Source organism: Thalassophryne amazonica, chromosome 5 (assembly GCF_902500255.1).
Source record: "Thalassophryne amazonica chromosome 5, fThaAma1.1, whole genome shotgun sequence".
Taxonomy (NCBI): Eukaryota; Metazoa; Chordata; class Actinopteri; order Batrachoidiformes; family Batrachoididae; genus Thalassophryne; species Thalassophryne amazonica.
In genome coordinates, this window is record NC_047107.1 from 25221210 (window position 1) to 25237240 (window position 16031).

The window sequence follows — 16031 nt, forward strand, 5'->3', positions numbered from 1 at the left end:
TGTGGAGGGGAGCAGAGATCAATCACTAATGATTAAATGCAGAGTGGTGCATACAGAGCAAAAAAAGAAAGAAACACTCAGTGCATCATGGGAACCCCCCAGCAGTCTAAGTCTATAGCAGCATAACTAAGGGATGGTTCAGGGTCACCTGATCCAGCCCTAACTATAAACTTTAGCAAAAAGGAAAGTTTTAAGCCTAATCTTAAAAGTAGAGAGGGTGTCTGTCTCCCTGATCTGAATTGGGAGCTGGTTCCACAGGAGAGGAGCCTGAAAGCTGAAGGCTCTGCCTCCCATTCTACTCTTACAAACCCTAGGAACTACAAGTAAGCCTGCAATCTGAGAGCGAAGCACTCTATTGGGGTGATATGGTACTATGAGGTCCCTAAGATAAGATGGGACCTGATTATTCAAAACCTTATAAGTAAGAAGAAGAATTTTAAATTTTATTCTAGAATTAACAGGAAGCCAATGAAGAGAGGCCAATATGGGTGAGATATGCTCTCTCCTTCTAGTCCCCGTTAGTACTCTAGCTGCAGCATTTTGAATTAACTGAAGGCTTTTCAGGGAACTTTTAGGACAACCTGATAATAATGAATTACAATAGTCCAGCCTAGAGGAAATAAATGCATGAATTAGTTTTTCAGCATCACTCTGAGACAAGACCTTTCTAATTTTAGAGATATTGCATAAATGCAAAAAAGCAGTCCTACATATTTGTTTAATATGCTGATCAAAAATGACTCCAAGATTTCTCACAGTATTACTAGAGGTCAGGGTAATGCCATCCAGAGTAAGGATCTGGTTAGACACCATGTTTCTAAGATTTGTGGGGCCAAGTACAATAACTTCAGTTTTATCTGAGTTTAAAAGCAGGAAATTAGAGGTCATCCATGTCTTTATGTCTGTAAGACAATCCTGCAGTTTAGCTAATTGGTGTGTGTCCTCTGGCTTCATGGATAGATAAAGTTGGGTACCATCTGCGTAACAATGAAAATTTAAGCAATGCCGTCTAATAATACTGCCTAAGGGAAGCATGTATAAAGTGAATAAAATTGGTCCTAGCACAGAACCTTGTGGAACTCCATAATTAACCTTAGTCTGTGAAGAAGATTCCCCATTTACATGAACAAATTGTAATCTATTAGATAAATATGATTCAAACCACCGCAGCGCAGTGCCTTTAATACCTATGATGAATTCTAAAACCTGACTGAAACTTCAAATAGACCATTCCTCTGCAGATGATCAGTTAGCTGTTTTACAACTACCCTTTCAAGAATTTTTGAGAGAAAAGGAAGGTTGGAGATTGGCCTATAATTAGCTAAGATAGCTGGGTCAAGTGATGGCTTTTAAAGTAATGGTTTAATTACTGCCACCTTAAAAGACTGTGGTACATAGCCAACTAATAAAGATAGAATGATCATATTTAAGATCGAAGCATTAAATAATGGTAGGGCTTCCTTGAGCAGCCTGGTAGGAATGGGGTCTAATAGACATGTTGATGGTTTGGATGAAGTAACTAATGAAAATAACTCAGACAGAACAATCTGAGAGAAAGAGTCTAACCAAATACCGGCATCACTGAAAGCAGCCAAAGATAACGATACGTCTTTGGGATGGTTATGAGTAATTTTTTCTCTAATAGTTAAAATTTTATTAGCAAAGAAAGTCATGAAGTCATTACTAGTTAAAGTTAAAGGAATACTCGGCTCAATAGAGCTCTGACTCTTTGTCAGCCTGGCTACAGTGCTGAAAAGAAACCTGGGGTTGTTCTTATTTTCTTCAATTAGTGATGAGTAGTAAGATGTCCTAGCTTTACGGAGGGCTTTTTTATGGAGCAACAGACTCTTTTTCCAGGCTAAGTGAAGATCTTCTAAATTAGTGAGACGCCATTTCCTCTCCAACTTACGGGTTATCTGCTTTAAGCTGCGAGTTTGTGAGTTATACCACGGAGTCAGGCACTTCTGATTTAAAGCTCTCTTTTTCAGAGGAGCTACAGCATCCAAAGTTGTCTTCAATGAGGATGTAAAACTATTGACGAGATACTCTATCTCACTTACAGAGTTTAGGTAGCTACTCTGCACTGTGTTGGTATATGGCATTAGAGAACATAAAGAAGGAATCATATCCTTAAACCTAGTTACAGCACTTTCTGAAAGACTTCTAGTGTAATGAAACTTATTCCCCACTGCTGGGTAGTCCATCAGAGTAAATGTAAATGTTATTAAGAAATGATCAGACAGAAGGGAGTTTTCAGGGAATACTGTTAAGTCGTCAATTTCCATACCATAAGTCAGAACAAGATCTAAGATATGATTAAAGTGGTGGGTGGACTCATTTACATTTTGAGCAAAGCCAATTGAGTCTAATAATAGATTAAATGCAGTGTTGAGGCTGTCATTCTCAGCATCTGTGTGGATGTTAAAATCGCCCACTATAATTATCTTATCTGAGCTAAGCACTAAGTCAGACAAAAGTTCTGAAAATTCACAGAGAAACTCACAGTAACGACCAGGAGGACGATAGATAACAAATAAAACTGGTTTTTGGGACTTCCAATTTGGATGGACAAGACTAAGAGTCAATTAGACTCTATTGGCTTTGCTCAAAAAGTAAATGAGTCCACCCACCACTTTAATCATATCTTAGATCTTGTTCTGACTTATGGTATGGAAATAGAACACTTAACAGTATTCCCTGAAAACTCCCTTCTGTCTGATCATTTTTTAATAACATTTACATTTACTCTGATGGACTACCCAGCAGTAGGGAATAAGTTTCATTACACTAGAAGTCTTTCAGAAAGCGCTGTAACTAGGTTTAAGGATATGATTCCTTCTTTATGTTCTCTAATGCCATATAACAACACAGTGCAGAGTAGCTACCTAAACTCTGTAAGGGAGATAGAGTATCTCGTCAATAGTTTTACATCCTCATTGAAGACAACTTTGGATGCTGTAGCTCCTCTGAAAAAGAGAGCTTTAAATCAGAAGTGTCTGACTCCATGGTATAACTCACAAACTCGTAGCTTAAAGCAGATAACCCGTAAGTTGGAGAGGAAATGGCGTCTCACTAATTTAGAAGATCTTCACTTAGCCTGGAAAAAGAGTCTGTTGCTCTATAAAATAGCCCTCCGTAAAGCTAGGACATCTTTCTACTCATCACTAATTGAAGAAAATAAGAACAACCCCAGGTTTCTTTTCAGCACTGTAGCCAGGCTGACAAAGAGTCAGAGCTCTATTGAGCTGAGTATTCCATTAACTTTAACTAGTAATGACTTCATGACTTTCTTTGCTAACAAAATTTTAACTATTAGAGAAAAAATTACTCATAACCATCCCAAAGACGTATCGTTATCTTTGGCTGCTTTCAGTGATGCCGGTATTTGGTTAGACTCTTTCTCTCCGATTGTTCTGAGTTATTTTCATTAGTTACTTCATCCAAACCATCAACATGTTTATTAGGCCCCATTCCTACCAGGCTGCTCAAGGAAGCCCTACCATTATTTAATGCTTCGATCTTAAATATGATCAATCTATCTTTGTTAGTTGGCTATGTACCACAGGCTTTTAAGGTGGCAGTAATTAAACCATTACTTAAAAAGCCATCACTTGACCCAGCTATCTTAGCTAATTATAGGCCAATCTCCAACCTTCCTTTTCTCTCAAAAATTCTTGAAAGGGTAGTTGTAAAACAGCTAACTGATCATCTGCAGAGGAATGGTCTATTTGAAGAGTTTCAGTCAGGTTTTAGAATTCATCATAGTACAGAAACAGCATTAGTGAAGGTTACAAATGATCTTCTTATGGCCTCGGACAGTGGACTCATCTCTGTGCTTGTTCTGTTAGACCTCAGTGCTGCTTTTGATACTGTTGACCATAAAATTTTATTACAGAGATTAGAGCATGCCATAGGTATTAAAGGCACTGCGCTGCGGTGGTTTGAATCATATTTGTCTAATAGATTACAATTTGTTCATGTAAATGGGGAATCTTCTTCACAGACTAAAGTTAATTATGGAGTTCCACAAGGTTCTGTGCTAGGACCAATTTTATTCACTTTATATATGCTTCCCTTAGGCAGTATTATTAGACGGTATTGCTTAAATTTTCATTGTTACGCAGATGATACCCAGCTTTATCTATCCATGAAGCCAGAGGACACACACCAATTAGCTAAACTGCAGGATTGTCTTACAGACATAAAGACATGGATGACCTCTAATTTCCTGCTTTTAAACTCAGATAAAACTGAAGTTATTGTACTTGGCCCCACAAAACTTAGAAACATGGTGTCTAACCAGATCCTTACTCTGGATGGCATTACCCTGACCTCTAGTAATACTGTGAGAAATCTTGGAGTCATTTTTGATCAGGATATGTCATTCAAAGCGCATATTAAACAAATATGTAGGACTGCTTTTTTGCATTTACGCAATATCTCTAAAATCAGAAAGGTCTTGTCTCAGAGTGATGCTGAAAAACTAATTCATGCATTTATTTCCTCTAGGCTGGACTATTGTAATTCATTATTATCAGGTTGTCCTAAAAGTTCCCTAAAAAGCCTTCAGTTAATTCAAAATGCTGCAGCTAGAGTACTGACGGGGACTAGAAGGAGAGAGCATATCTCACCCATATTGGCCTCTCTTCATTGGCTTCCTGTTAATTCTAGAATAGAATTTAAAATTCTTCTTCTTACTTATAAGGTTTTGAATAATCAGGTCCCATCTTATCTTAGGGACCTCGTAGTACCATATCACCCCAATAGAGTGCTTCGCTCTCAGACTGCAGGCTTACTTGTAGTTCCTAGGGTTTGTAAGAGTAGAATAGGAGGCAGAGCCTTCAGCTTTCAGGCTCCTCTCCTGTGGAACCAGCTCCCAATTCAGATCAGGGAGACAGACACCCTCTCTACTTTTAAGATTAGGCTTAAAACTTTCCTTTTTGCTAAAGCTTATAGTTAGGGCTGGATCAGGTGACCCTGAACCATCCCTTAGTTATGCTGCTATAGACGTAGACTGCTGGGGGGTTCCCATGATGCACTGTTTCTTTCTCTTTTGCTCTGTATGCACCACTCTGCATTTAATCATTAGTGATCGATCTCTGCTCCCCTCCACAGCATGTCTTTTTCCTGGTTCTCTCCCTCAGCCCCAACCAGTCCCAGCAGAAGACTGCCCCTCCCTGAGCCTGGTTCGGCTGGAGGTTTCTTCCTGTTAAAAGGGAGTTTTTCCTTCCCACTGTAGCCAAGTGCTTGCTCACAGGGGGTCGTTTTGACCGTTGGGGTTTTACATAATTATTGTATGGCCTTGCCTTACAATATAAAGCGCCTTGGGGCAACTGTTTGTTGTGATTTGGCGCTATATAAAAAAAAATTGATTGATTGATTGATTGATTGATAATAAGCTGGAATGGAAGATTGCTGCTAATCCTCCGCCTCGGCCCGTGCTACGAGAGTTCTGGCAGTTAGTGTGACTCGGGGGTGTTGACTCATTTAAACTAACATATTCATCCTGCTGTAACCAGGTTTCTGTAAGGCAGAATAAATCAATATGTTGATCAATTATTATATCATTTACTAACAGGGACTTAGAAGAGAGAGACCTAATGTTTAATAGACCACATTTAACTGTTTTAGTCTGTGGTGCAGTTGAAGGTGCTATATTATTTTTTCTTTTTGAATTTTTATGCTTAAATAGATTTTTGCTGGTTATTGGTGGTCTGGGAGCAGGCACCGTCTCTACGGGGATGGGGTAATGAGGGGATGGCAGGGGGAGAGAAGCTGCAGAGAGGTGTGTAAGACTACAACTCTGCTTCCTGGTCCCAACCCTGGATAGTCACGGTTTGGAGGATTTAAGAAAATTGGCCAGATTTCTAGAAATGAGAGCTGCTCCATCCAAAGTGGGATGGATGCCGTCTCTCCTAACAAGACCAGGTTTTCCCCAGAAGCTTTGCCAATTATCTATGAAGCCCACCTCATTTTTTGGACACCACTCAGACAGCCAGCAATTCAAGGAGAACATGCGGATAAACATGTCACTCCCGGTCCGATTGGGGAGGGGCCCAGAGAAAACTACAGAGTCCGACATTGTTTTTGCAAAGTTACACACCGATTCAATGTTAATTTTAGTGACCTCCGATTGGCGTAACCGGGTATCATTACTGCCGACGTGAATTACAATCTTACCAAATTTACGCTTAGCCTTAGCCAGCAGTTTCAAATTTACTTCAATGTCACCTGCTCTGGCCCCCGGAAGACAATTGACTATGGTTGCTGGTGTCGCCAACTTCACATTTCTCAAAACAGAGTCGCCAATAACCAGAGTTTGATCCTTGGCGGGTGTGTCGCCGAGTGGGGAAAAATGGTTAGAAATGTGAACGGGTTGGCGGTGTACACGGGGCTTCTGTTTAGGGCTACGCTTCCTCCTCACAGTCACCCAGTCGGCCTGCTTTCCCGGCTGCTCGGGATCTGCCAGAGCGAAACTAACGGCGGCTAAGCTACCTTGGTCTGCACCGACTACAGGGGCCTGGCTAGCTGTAGAATTTTCCACGGTGCGGAGCCGAGTCTCCAATTCGCCCAGCCTGGCCTCCAAAGCTACGAATAAGCTACACTTATTACAAGTACCATTACTGCTAAAGGAGGCCGAGGAATAACTAAACATTTCACACCCACAGCAGCAAAGTGCGGGAGAGACAGGAGAAGCCGCCATGCTAAACCAGCTAAGAGCTAGTAGCTGCGCTAAGCTAGTGGATTCCTAAAAACACGCAAAGTGAATAATGTGTAAATAATTTAGAGGTGATTCAGCAGAGGGAGTGCTTTAGTTAAGGCACGTGAAGATTACACTGTGAAACAAATCGTTATCTAGTTAACTAGATCAATCTAACTGCGCAGATTAAACAGCTAACAGATACAGCAAAACACCGCTGTGCTCCGGAACAGGAAGTGATACAATACCGCAGTGAGAGCCAACCACCAGTAGAGGCAAGCAGCTATAGGCTTATAGTCTAAGATAGCGTCACGCCACGCAAGGTGGAATACTTCTAATTATGAACTACGCCATTTTCGTAGTAGTAATAGTAATCATTGAACCAAGGTGACTGTGTTTTCGCGGGGGGGGTGGGGGGTAGGTGGTGGTTTTAATATAGGTGGTGCAATCATGTAGAGTGTAGTTTTGAGCACTGAGTTTCAACTGTCCACAAGACTGTCTACTGATTGGGCATTTTCCAAATGTGAAGCCAAGATATCAGGCAGCCTAGCTTTGAGTTCAGTTATAGTTGAGGAGTTGATGTGTCGTTGCAGTGATAAAGAAAGTTGTTGTTCCACTAAACACGGCAGTGAAACTGTAAAACTAATAAGTGAGTGATCACAAACCACTGGTGCAAGAGGGATGATGTGAATATTTGTGACAGCAATACCATGTGCAAGAACCAAATCCAGGGTATTTCCACTCCTGTGCATCGAATCCTGAATATATTGCTGGAATCCTAATACATAATACATCCATAACTTCCATAAATGATTTGCAGAGGGGATCAGAAGGCTTATTTATATGAATGTTGAAGTCAACATTAATCAGAATGTTATCTGCAGTAGTTGACAGTTAAAGATAAACTCACCAAAATCATCTAAGAATTCAGAGTATGGGCCAGGGGGCCTATATACAGCGACAAAGTAATACGGCTGATTTTTATTGTTGTGACCTTGGCAATTTGTAGCATTGTGGGCAGAGCGGAGAATCAGATGGTCAAACGAATTATATTTATGACCCCTAACAGCTAATAAACTAAACCTAGATTTTATAGATAAGAGCAACACCCCCACCTTGCTTCGCATCACGAGGGACTTGACTAAATGTGTATGCCGGTTGGCAGGGCTCATTTAAGGGGAGGACAGCTGTAGATTTAAGCAGGGCTTAATTTGAGGGGGAGCAAGACGGAGCGTGCTCCGGAACCTCGGACGTGCACTCCGGAACCTCTGACGTTGGCTCCGCCAGCTATTTATACTGGATCCGTGATCCACCACCTCTCTTGACTAACAAAATATTTTTTAAAAATCACTGCGATTGCTCTCACTGCCAATCACACCGCCGCCCTCCTGTCTGCTGTGCGGAATTACACCAAATCTGGCAACAGGTCCAGAGTCTACGCTTGCTGTTTCGATCCGGATGTTGACCGTAGCCGCAGAGCTCCTTGGCCACCGAGAGAGGACTTGGATTCTTTGCGGGTCCCGCATCCATACCCCCGGAGGCAGTGAGTGAAGGAAGAGCCGCGCATTGTGTTCTGCGTGTGTCTGTTTATAATCTTCTCGCACAGAAGAAAAAAAGAGAGTGTTTACACAAGAGAGAAAAGTGAGAAAATGTTAATGCCTGTTTGAGAAAAGTGTGTAATGAGGGGTTTTACAGCCTTAAAACATCTATAATAAGTGTAAAAAATAGCGCTACTTCGCGGATTTCCGCCGCGTTCACACCGGGCGTGATCAGACGCTACAAATTTGTGGGGGTTGCATGGCGACGGACGCGCCTCCTTTGCCCGGTGTGTCGCTCTGCTTGGGTGGACTTTCGCTGCGAAAATTCGCCCCGGTGCGTCATCAAATAGGAGGAGCTTCCATTCCGCTCGGCGTCAAGTCATCATGACGGACCTTGATCACATGGAGCGAGTTGTTGTGAAAAGCTCCCAATACAGAGAGTATCATTATTTGCTGCAGGAGCTGCATCTGGATGACGGCTGCTTTCAGCGGTCCTTCCGCCTCTGCGGGACCCAGTTTGAGGACCAACTGTCCCGTTCACACGCGCACATGTAAACCATAAAAAAAAAAAAGAAACTCCGTTGCTTTGCTTGCTGCAGCTCGCTCCTCCCCTAAAAATCTCTGTCATAATTGTGTTTAGAAACCAGTCACCATTTGTTTTATTATACATCTGTGTAGTTAATTAATAAAATATTCTCCACACAGACGATTCGCTCGCGTGCGCGCACGTAAAAAACAAAAAGAAAAAAGAAAGACCGAAACTCCGCTGCTTGCTGTGAGGCTGCTCCTCGCTCTTTCCCAAAAAAAAAAACTCTGTCATAATTGTCTTTAGAAACCAGTCACCATTTGCTTTATTATACATCTGTGTAGTTAATAAGTAAAATAATCTCCATGGATGATTCCCTCACGTGCGCACGTAAAAAAAAAGAAAAAGAAACTCCACTCCCGCTGCTGTGGGGCTGTTGCTCCCTCCAAAAACTCAGTCATGATTGTGAAATAAAAGACAAAAGAGACATAAGTCCTGCTCACAGGCTGCTACCGGAGACAGGACATATGTTCACATCCTCAGTCAAACTCCAGACATCTCCACATCACTACATATTCAGTCCCTGATTGGTCATCGCGGCGCGACGAGACGAAAAAGTTCAGATTTTTCAACTTGGGGAGGAGGGTCAATGACTTTCTTAATGTTGTGGACTCTTTTAATCTTAAGCAGGCAGTAAATGTCCCGACCCACGACAAGGGTCATACTCTGAACCTTATCTTATTCAGTGGTCTAAATGTGAACGTCATAGAGATCTGTAACGCAGGCATATCGGACCATTTTCCCGTGGTTTTTTCTGTCGCGGTTTCCTCCACTATTAGGAAACAATGCGTTCCGGCACGCCAGTGGCGCGCTATCTGCCCCGCTACTGCGCCACTCTTTTCTGCTGCGTTTCATGCTTCTGAACTTAAGTCCTACGATTCTAATACAAATATTGATGAGTTGTTCAAAACTACGTGTTCAAAGATTCTCAACGTTGTCGCCCCTTTCACTAATCGGCATGCAAAACGCTCAGAGCCATGGCACAATGATTTTACGCACGCATGCAGACGGGAATGCCACTGTGCAGAACGGAAATGGAAGAAAGATCAACTTCAAGTATCACTGGGGATTTTAAGACATTCACTTGCGAATTATCAAGATGCTGTTAAGACCGCAAAATCAGAGTATATGGCAAATATTGTGTCTACAAATCTTCACAAACCCCAGGTTCTTTTTAATGTTTTGAACAAGACTGTTAACCCTATTGATTCAACTGGTGCTGTTCCCTCTGTTTCTTTGTGTGAAAAGTTTTGTCAATTTTTCAGTGACAAAATTTCACTCATTCGATCTTCTTTGCCAACTGTCATCGCTGACCCCTGCATCATTCCTGAGTGCACAGCTGTTTTTAGTCAATCCGAGCCTATTTCTCTGTGTGAACTATCTAAAACTGTTCAAAGTTTAAGGCCTTCAGACTGTGCACTGGATTTCCTTCCTGCTAAGCTTTTGAAAGAAGTCCTTGATTCAGTTGGCCCTTGTATTTTACAGCTGATTAATGCTTCTCTGTCTTCAGGTGTCGTTCCTTGTTCCTTTAAACAGGCCATGATACAGCCCCTTTTAAAAAAACATAATTTGGACCCTGCTATTTTTTCTAATTATAGACCCATTTCTAAGACATCATTTTTATCTAAAATACTTGAAAAGGTGGTCTATACTCAACTACAGTCGCACCTTACTGCATTTGACATAACTGAAAAGTTCCAGTCTGGTTTTAAACCTTTGCACAGCACTGAAACTGCTCTTTTAAAAGTTTTTAATGATCTTCTTTTAATCATGGACACTGGCAGCTCAGCTGTGCTTGTGCTTTTGGATTTAACTGCAGCCTTTGACACTGTTGACCACCAGGTCTTATTATCTCGCCTTGAATCGTGTGTTGGATTAAATGGCACAGTGCTCAAATGGTTAAGTCCTATTTGACTGGTCGGTGCTTTTCTGTAAACCTTGGTCCCTTTGCGTCACAGAAAGCCCCTTTGACTTGTGGAGTACCTCAGGGTTCAATTTTAGGGCCAATTTTATTTTCGCTTTATTTGCTTCCTTTAGGATCAATTTTTAAGAAATATAACATTCAGTTTCACTGCTTTGCTGATGATGTGAAGATTTATCTACCTCTGAACCTTAAAACAAACTCATCTGCCATCCTACAGACTTGCTTTCAAGAAGTCAAAGACTGGATGTCTTTAAACTTTTTGAATCTAAATGAAAGCAAAACAGAGATTGTGGTCTTTGGTGACCTTGACCTTTCTGCCCTTGGTCCACTCGCCTCCTACTGTTGTTCATCTGCTAAGACCCTTGGTGTTTTTATAGACAGCTCTTTTAAATTCGAGAAGCAGATCAACACAGTGGTCAAAACAAGCTTCTTCCAGCTTAGACTTTTAAGTAAAATCAAGCGTTACCTGCCCCCAAATCAGCTGGAACAGGTTGTGCACGCCTTGATCACGTCTCGTTTAGACTACTGCAATTCTTTGTATGTTGGTCTTAATCAGTCGTCTTTGCATCGTCTCCAGATGGTGCAAAATGCAGCTGCGCGTCTGCTCACTGGCGCCAAACGGCACCAACGCATTTCTCCTGTTTTAGCTTCACTGCACTGGTTGCCTGTTGCTTTTAGAATTGATTTTAAGATTTTGTTGCTTGTTTTTAAATCAATTCACGGTCAAGCCCCATTCTATTTATCTGATATGCTGTCATTGCACACTCCAGGAAGAGCTCTGCGCTCCGCGGACCAGAGTTTACTGGTCTGTCCCAGATCTAAGCTAAGGACCAGGGGAGACAGAGCCTTTGCTGTTGTGGGGCCCAAGCTCTGGAACTCTCTGCCATTGAATGTCCAACTGGCTCCTTCAGTTGACTCTTTTAAGGACATATCTTTTTGCACTGGCTTTTAATACAAGATGAGCTGAACACTGCCACATCTTTTACTGTCTTGTTGATTTATTTTGTTCTTGTATTTAACAATATAATTTTAAATCCTTTTATTGTACAGCACTTTGGGGCAGTGTTTACTGTTTGTAAATGTGCTTTATAAATAAACCTGACCTTGACCTTCTGCACCGGAGCCACCCATCCTCTGGGCTCCGGGACCTCCCACTTTACAAATTAAGCACTGGATTTAAGATAGGTTTCACATAACAAAATCATATCTAAGTGGTGATCCATAATTAGATCATTAATCAACAGTGATAACATAATCTTGTGTCAGACAGACCTCTCTTGTACAGGGTGTCCCAACAAAAGCGCCACAAAAATAAAAGCCATAGAAAATCTATACACTTTTGGATACTGATATCTGTCATATATCATCTTGAAGCATATCTCAGGGAATTTTATCTCTGATGTTTATTTCCAATTTCACCTCAGTTTGTAAGAGTTTTGGAATTCACAAGATGTGCTCAATATGTGCACTTCTCTTCTGGTTCAGCCAGATCTCCCTTTAACATTGTGAACAGTTCTATCAGTTTGAAACTTCTTTACAATCCTCCATATTGTCTGTCTGTATGGAGCTTTATTAAGTGCAAAATGACATTGATATTGTCGATGGGTTTGCACAATCAATTTGGTCTGAAAGTAGAACTCTGCCAGTTTCCCTTTTTGCTCGATTGTAAGCAGCATCCTCATTGGATCAGTCTCAAACTACATCAGAAGAAATTCCTCACATATATCTTGATGTCTGAGAAAAAAAAACTAAACAATCCACAATTCAGATTAGCCATTGCAGAATTAGAGTCAAATGATTTTGTGGCACTTTTTTGGGGACATCCTGTAAATTAATCATGGAAGATGAGTACCATAAGCTTTTTAAAAATCAAATGAGGAAAAAGTTGCTGGATGACACGTTTGATTTAATTTGCCTTGCTTGACATCGCACCTCCTTTAATGTGACTTTTACTCATGTACACATTGTGATGATGATGCTGAAATGATCGACCATGCAGCCCTTTGTTCAGCTTACCCTTTTTCCTGGCAAGAGCAATGACATCAGCTGCACTCTTACTCATCACCTTGGTAATGTAGAGGGGACAGTTCGTCTGATTGGCTATGGTGATAGAGCGGTTGACTGCCTCAGCCTCCACCTGGAGAAAGTCACAGACAGAGGTCAGCATATTAAACTTGTGCAGTCACGTGAGCTGTAGTGCTGACGGTATCACTTTGGAAGAAAAAAGGACAAGCTGCATTCACTTGCACATTGCTCAAAAAGGTGTATAACTGATCGGAATGCAAAGCACAAATCTGTCCAACTCCCTGTCAATTAGATGGTGAGACAAAGAACCAATATGTGGCAAAATGTGCAGCAGTTGGAGAACATGAGCCATACAATCTGGACGGATAATTTAATGCAATGCCTCTTCTTTTACAAACTACACAATGATTAAATCAAACTGGTCCAATTTTCATCGTGTGACTGAGAAATGATTACAACCCCAATTCCAATGAAGTTGGGACGTTGTATAAAATGTAAATAAAAACAGAATACAATGATTGTCAAATCCTCTTCAACCTATATTCAACTGAATACACCACAAAGACAAGATATTTAATGTTCAAACTGATAAACTTTATTGTTTTTGTGCAAATATTTGCTCATTTTGAAATGGATGCCTGCAACACGTTTCAAAAAAAGCTGTGACAGTGGTATGTTTACCACTGTGTTACATCACCTTTCCTTCCTTTGTAGGTGGAATTCTTTCCCATTCTTGCTTGATGTACAACTTCAGTTGTTCCACAGTCTGGGGTCTCCGTTGTTGTATTTTGCGCGTCATAATACACCACACGTTTTCAATGGGCGACAGGTCTGGACTGCAGGCAGGCCGGTCTAGTACCTGCACTCTTACTACGTAGCCACACTGTTGTAACACGTGCAGAATGTGGCTTGGCATTGTCTTGCTGAAATAAGCAGGGATGTCCCTGAAAAAGACGTTACTTGGATGGCAGCATGTGCTGCTCCAAAACCACGATGTACCTTTCAGCATTGATGGTGCCATCACAGATGTGTAAGTTGCCCATGCCATGGGCAGTAACACACCCCCATACCATCACAGATGCTGACTTTTGAACTTCGCGCTGAGTTCTCTGTTTTGTCCGGAGGACATGACGTCCATGATTTCCAAAAACAATTTGAAATGTGGACTCATCAGACCAAAGCACAATTTTCCATTTTGTGTCTGTCCATTTCAAATGAGCTCGGGCCCAGAGAAGGCGGTGGCGTTTCTGGATGTTGTTGATGTATGGCTTTTGCTTTGAATAGTAGAGTTTTAACTTGCGCTTGTAGATGTAGCGACGAACTGTGTTAACTGACAATGGTTTTCTGAAGTGTTCCTGAGCCCACGCAGTAAGATCCTTTCAAAGTGAGCAAATATGTGCACAAAAACAATAAAGTTTACCAGTTTGAACATTAAATATCTTGTCTTTGTGGTGTACTCAATTGAATATAGGTTGAAGTGGATTTGCAGATCATTGTATTCTGTTTTTATTTACATTTCACACAATGTCCCAACTTCACTGGAATTGGGGTTGTAAAATAAAGTTCGGAATAGAATTAAAATTAATTTGTAGAACTCTGATGTGAACCCATGTTATTGTGTTCATTTCTAAAAGTACAGTTGTGCTCAAACAATTGAAGAAATTGTGCACACTTTGCATTTTGTATCACTGTTTTGAGCACTGAGTTTCAACTGTCCACAAGACTGTCTACTGATTGGGCATTTTCCAAACATGAAGCCAAGATATCAGGCTTTACATGACCCCGGAAAGAAAACATGCTTTTCTCTTTCATGTTCAACAGGTGCTGGCTTCATCCTTAAATAGGGGACACCTGATTCACACCTGTTTGTTCCACAAAATTGACGAACTCACTGACTGAATGCCACACTACTATTATTGTGAACACCCCCTTTTCTACTTTTTTTTACTAATAGCCCAATTTCATAGCCTTAAGAGTGTGCATATCATAAATGATTGGTCTTGTTGGATTTGTGAGAATCTACTGAATCTACTAGTACCTTGTTTCCCATGTAACAATAAGAAATATACTCAAAACCTGGATTAATCTTTTTAGTCACATATCACTACTATTATTCTGAACACTACTGCACATAGCGCCAAATCACAACAAAGTTGCTTCAAGGCGCTTCACACAAGTAAGGTCTAACCTTACCAATCCCCAGAGCAAGCACACTAAACAAAAACCCCCTTTGATTAGAGGAAGAAACCTCAAGCAGACCAGACTCAAAGGGGTGACCCACCACTTGCTCAACTCCACTATGAAGTTAAGAGTGGTGATGCAAAATCCAAAATTTGCACTGTGTACAATTTATTCAATCACAGCCACATACAGTGAGGAAAATAAGTATTTGAACACCCTGCGATTTCGCAAGTTTTCCTACTTAGAAATCATGGAGGGGTCTGAAATTTTCATCTTCGGTGCATGTCCACTGTGAGAGACATAATCCAAAAAAAAAAAAAAAAAAAAAAATCTGGAAATCACAATGTATGATTTTTTTTAAATAATTTATTTGCATGTTACTGCTGCAAATAAGTATTTCAACACCTGCCAATCAGCAAATATTCTAGCCCTCAAAGACCTGTTAGTCTGCCTCTAAAAAGTCCACCTCCACTCCACTTATTATTCCAAATTAGAAGCACCTATTTGAGGTCATTAAGACACCTGTCCACCCCACAGAATCAGTAAGACTCCAACTACGACCAAAGAGCTGTCCAAAGACAACAGAGACAAAATTGTAGACCTCCACAAGGCTGGAAAGGGTTACGGGGCAATTGTCAAGCAACTTGGTGAAAAATGATCAACTGTTGGAGCAATTATTAGAAAATGGAAGAAGCTAAACATGACTGTCAATCATGGGGCTGGGGCTCCATGCAAGATCCCACCTCGTGGTGGATCAATGATCCTAAGAAAGGTGAGGAATCAGCCCAGAACTGGACGGGAGGAGCTGGTCAATGACCTGAAGAGAGCTGGCACCACTGTTTTCAAGGTTACTGTGGGTAATACACTAAGACGTCATGGGATAAAATCAGCATGGCACGGAAGGTTCCCCTGCTTAAATCAGCACACGTCCAGGCCCGTCTTAAGTTTGCCCATGACCATTTGGATGATCCAGAGGAGTCATGGGAGAAAGTTATGTGGTCAGATGAGACCAAAATAGAACTTTTTGGTCTTAATTCCACTCGCCGTGTTTGGAGGAAGAACAATGCTGAGTACCAT

The 16031-nt window shown here is 41.2% G+C and overlaps 1 protein-coding gene across 1 annotated transcript in view; it reads right to left on the minus strand.

Moving 5' to 3' along the window:
- Window positions 1-16031, minus strand: part of dpysl2a (dihydropyrimidinase like 2a) — a 57627-nt gene that overhangs the window by 10593 nt on the left and 31003 nt on the right. The window contains exon 8 of the mRNA XM_034169821.1: window positions 12765-12885. Coding sequence (XP_034025712.1) covers window positions 12765-12885 — 121 coding nt within the window. The remainder of the gene's footprint in view (window positions 1-12764; window positions 12886-16031) is intronic.